Raw genomic sequence first — 4,150 nt, 5'->3', positions numbered from 1 at the left:
TGGATGGACCTTTGGTCTGACCCAGTGTGGCCGTTATTATGTTCGGGGGGGGGGGGGGGAGAAAGGAAGGGTAGTTGATCTGTCTGAGCCTGTGGGTGAGTGGCTTATGCCCTTTAGCAGTGGGTCTGCCTGGATGTGAGTGGCACATGCTCCCACCTGTTCGGGGGAGATGGCCTTTGAGCGGGGAAAAGGAGTGGACAGTGAAGCGGATCTGTCTGCGGGGGAGTGACCCATGCCCCCTTTCCGAGTGGGGTGGAGACACATGCCCTCTGTCTGCTGGGGAGGGGCAGTCGGTCTGTCTGCCTGGCGTGGCACATGCCCCGAGGGAGGGGCGGTAGGGGAGTGCCATGTGCCCTCTGGGGGACGGGTGGGTCTCTGAAGGGGGGAGTTTGCAGCCCTTCCCACCGGAAAGAAGGGGGGGGAGAGTCACCGCCCCATTGTGCTCCGCTCTGGTTTGAAAGCCGCGCCCCGCCGTGCGCCCACGCCGCGCTGTGATTGGTCCAGAGGCGGGGAGGGGGCTGGTTCGTGCCAGGCCCCGGCGTGTCCCGGTAATGCGGTCCGGCCGGCTCCGCTGCCCCCGCTTTCTGAGTTCCACTCTTAGTGTGTGCGGGCCCTGAACGGGAGCTGGCTGGGCTGGGTGAGATCTGTGCTGCCGCCGCTACCGCCGCCACTATGGAGAGAGGAGGCGGTGGCTGCGGGAGGGGGTGACTCCGCGCACCTTCCCCCGATGAGACTGTGCCTGGCCTGGCTGGGCTGCTACACCCTGTCCCTGTGGGTGCTGAGGAGGAGGATGTGGTCTGGCCCTGCCAGGTACCTGAGGAGCCCTTTATCCAGGTCCCTCTACATGAATATGATGGGCAGCCACAGCCAGCCAGCCCCGGGCACCAAGGAGAACCACCAGGTACAGCCCCGAGAGGCAGCAGCTCCCCCCCCCCGCCACCCACCGGGGCAGGGGACTCCCCGCCCCTATCCGGCCCCCGAGAGGCAGAACCTCTCCCCCTCAGGGGCAGGGGTTTCCCGCCCCCATCCGGCCCCCGAGAGGCAGCACCCCTCCCCCAAGGAACGGGGTCGGGGGGACTCTGCTGAGAGCACCGTGCACGGGGACTCTTGCCCCCATCCAGCCCCTTAGAAGCTGCCCACCCCCAGGGAACGGGGCTAGACGGGTCTGAGAGCACTGGGGGGGAGGGAGCGGTGGGTGCATATTGGGGGGGGGCACAGAGTATAACGGGGATTGGGGCACTGAGCACAGGGAAGTGCACGAGGGTAGGATCTGTGGGGCACAGAGTACAAGGAGTAAGACGCTTGTGGAGTGTAGTGAGAAGGACCCAGCGCAGAGAGTCCAGGCAAATGTCTGCTTGCGTGAAACAAAGGGAGTGGATAGCTGATTCTTATTGATTAGAAAGTTTGTGTTTGTTCTCTGTGTAAAAGATATTTAGGAAATTTTAGTACTGTATATAAGTTGAGAAAAGCAGCATAGAGAGGAAAAATGTTAGTGCAATATATGTGGATTTTACTAAATTGTATAGCGCACTTCAGTACAGTTGTAAACGTTAATTAAAATAATCTAGGATAGCAACATATGGATTGAAGATTAGCTCAAAGGTTGAAAATAAATAGTAACAATAAAGTCTCAAGTTGCAGAAAGGTGTCTAAAAAGGATTCCTGAGGTCCTACCTCCATGCTAGAGGCTGGACTTGATAACTTCTTGAGGTCCCTTCCAGTCCTGCACTTTTGTGATTCATGGTTGCGATTCATGTTAGGATCTTTATTTCAATTCTTGATGATCTAGATAAGGGAGTAAACAGAACCTTAATGACAGTTGCAGATGGTGTTAAATTTGGTGGGGTTACAAACAGAAAGACCAAGAAATGAAAACTAATATAACTGGGGGGAAATAATCTAAAATGCAATGAGTGAGAAACTGGGCAGCAACAAAAGTTTAGAGACACTTGGATTGATGGTGGACAACAAGCTAGCTATGAGTTTGCAATATGATATGACTACAATGAAAACTTAATTCAGTTTTTGGGCTGCATAGGCATGTGTATGGGTCATTTCATGGAGGAAGAAGGGACTATACCTTTTCAGTCCAGCTCTTATGTGATATGACTGCACCTGGAATATACTGAAAACCTGGAGGGAGTTCAAGAAAGAGAAATACAAATTATCATGATACTGAAGGAATTGACTTACAGAGGAAAAACTGAGTATAATATACATATCTTGTTTTATTGGGGGAAATATAGTCTATAAGTACTTGAAGGGTACAAACACAGAGGAGGGAGATTAATTACTTTGGACTTGCAGGATCAATGCCTTTGCACTGAGGTGGACACAAAGGTTTTGCAGGATCAGGGTCTTTATGTGACTCATGAGTGTATAACTAGTCTGAGTGATTGGATGAGTCTGAGGGATAAAATATAGGCTAAGTGTCAAAGGAAACTTCCACACGGTGGAACAAAGGAGACTTTGGAAGCTCCGTAATTTGAGATGTTTAAAACTAATCTGGAAACAACAATAGATCAAGAACATGTGCGATAGGGAACAATTTGTCATTTGCAGATACATCGATTGAATGAACTAATGGGTCTTTTCCATCTCTAATTTTTGGTCTGGGTTTTAGGATTTAGCATGGATTTATTGAATGTTTAGTAAGCCTCCTAAAGAAATTATGATAAATAAAAGCTGACTGCTTTCCATGGGGCTTCTTGCGTGAATAAGTATGATGGGGTCCTAAGTACTATCTAAGGCCATGTCTACACTTACAAGCTTACAGCTGTACTGATACAGCTGTGCTGCTGTACAAGCAGTAGTGTAGCTGTGTGATGCTGAGAAGAGAGCGCTCTCCCATTGACATAATAAAACCATCCCAACGAGCAGCGATCGCTATGTCGGTGGGAGAGTGTCTCCTGCCGACATAGCGCTGTGCGCATGAGTGCTTATGTTGGCAAAACTTACATTGCTCAGCGGTGTACCCCTGAATGACAGAAGTTTAGCTGACATAAGTGCTAGTGTAGACATGGCCTTACTTTTTAAATTATACTGTTTGGCTTTTCATTCTTATGTAAAGTAGTTAACTCACCAATCAGGTTTTGTTTTTGTTGTTAACAAGTTTTGGCAATAATAGTAGTAGAGAGTTTTGAAAGTTTCGTTTGGTAATTATAGTTACTGGTTTTTTATTGTTCCATTACAAACCCTTATTTTTCAGTTGTTTATAAATCATTTGCAAAAACTTGATCCACGCTGGAACTCAGCTAACATTTCTGCTCATGTGCAAGCAGTTAAAAACAACAACTTTCAGTTGTTTTTTTCAGAGCTTTGTTAGAAACTTGCATAATGGTGTACAGTGTTGTCTTCTAGTATTGAAATATCTTCTTAATTGCATGGAATAAGGAACTTGGACTTTTTTTTTCCATACAAAATAGCCAAATTGTTGGTTTCTGATGTTTTATTGCTCCCCTACAGATCAAAGGTGATTTGAACTTCAGTGGTTCTGTATTATAAGCTGATGATAATATGCTTCGGTCTTACCTCTGAATTTTTGGGTTCAAATGTTAGATAATTTTTCAAGGTAGCAGCTCTGCTAAGACCTTTACATTAATAGATATTAAAGTTTACTGTCAGCTGCATTCATATCCTGTGAAGCTGTCCATGATTGATCCCTTTAAGGAGCTGGTTGAAATGGAGAGTTATGGATTTTATTGCACCATACTTCGCATGGTCTCTTCTTCTATCCTTTTTCTTTAGAATAATGCTACAAGGCTTTAAGCTTACAAGAAGGACCTACCATGTTGTATTCTATGATATGCAGTAATATGTCTGTGATATACTAGGTGTCTCCTTGATGGCCCAAACTAACATTTCTATAGATAGGAGAAAGGCGAAAATAATATAAGCAGATAATTTTGCAAAAAAAAACTGTAGAATGAGGCTTTCCTTCTTTACAGTTGGTTACAATTTTCCATGTTGTTACCACCAAAGTGCTAGAGTAGATCAGCCGCTGATTGTTTTAATCACTGTCCTCTAATTTGTTCAGGGTAGGAGTTAAAAAGCTCTTGGCTTCCAACAGTTTCTCCACAATCGAGCTCTCACTGTTTCTACCACTGCTGGAGCTACAATGGTGGTATCAACAGCAGAAAACTTTAAGAAA

General features: G+C 46.5%; 1 protein-coding gene across 2 annotated transcripts in view; it reads left to right on the top strand.

Moving 5' to 3' along the window:
• Nucleotides 1–533: 533 nt before the first annotated feature.
• METTL9 (methyltransferase 9, His-X-His N1(pi)-histidine) overlaps nt 534–4,150 on the top strand; it is a 40,011-nt gene continuing 36,394 nt past the window's right edge. The window contains exon 1 of one of the 2 annotated variants that reach the window (XM_074964601.1): nt 534–810. Coding sequence is in view for 1 of the 2 variants with exons in the window: in XM_074964600.1 (XP_074820701.1) it covers nt 728–901 (174 nt within the window). In the remaining variant the exon portion in view is untranslated. Of the gene's footprint in view, nt 902–4,150 lie in introns of both variants that reach the window. The other variant, XM_074964600.1, reaches the window with a different exon arrangement.

Source organism: Natator depressus, chromosome 10, assembly GCF_965152275.1.
Source record: "Natator depressus isolate rNatDep1 chromosome 10, rNatDep2.hap1, whole genome shotgun sequence".
Taxonomy (NCBI): Eukaryota; Metazoa; Chordata; order Testudines; family Cheloniidae; genus Natator; species Natator depressus.
Note: the sequence above shows the minus strand (reverse complement) of the source record. Positions and strands in the feature narration are given on the sequence as shown.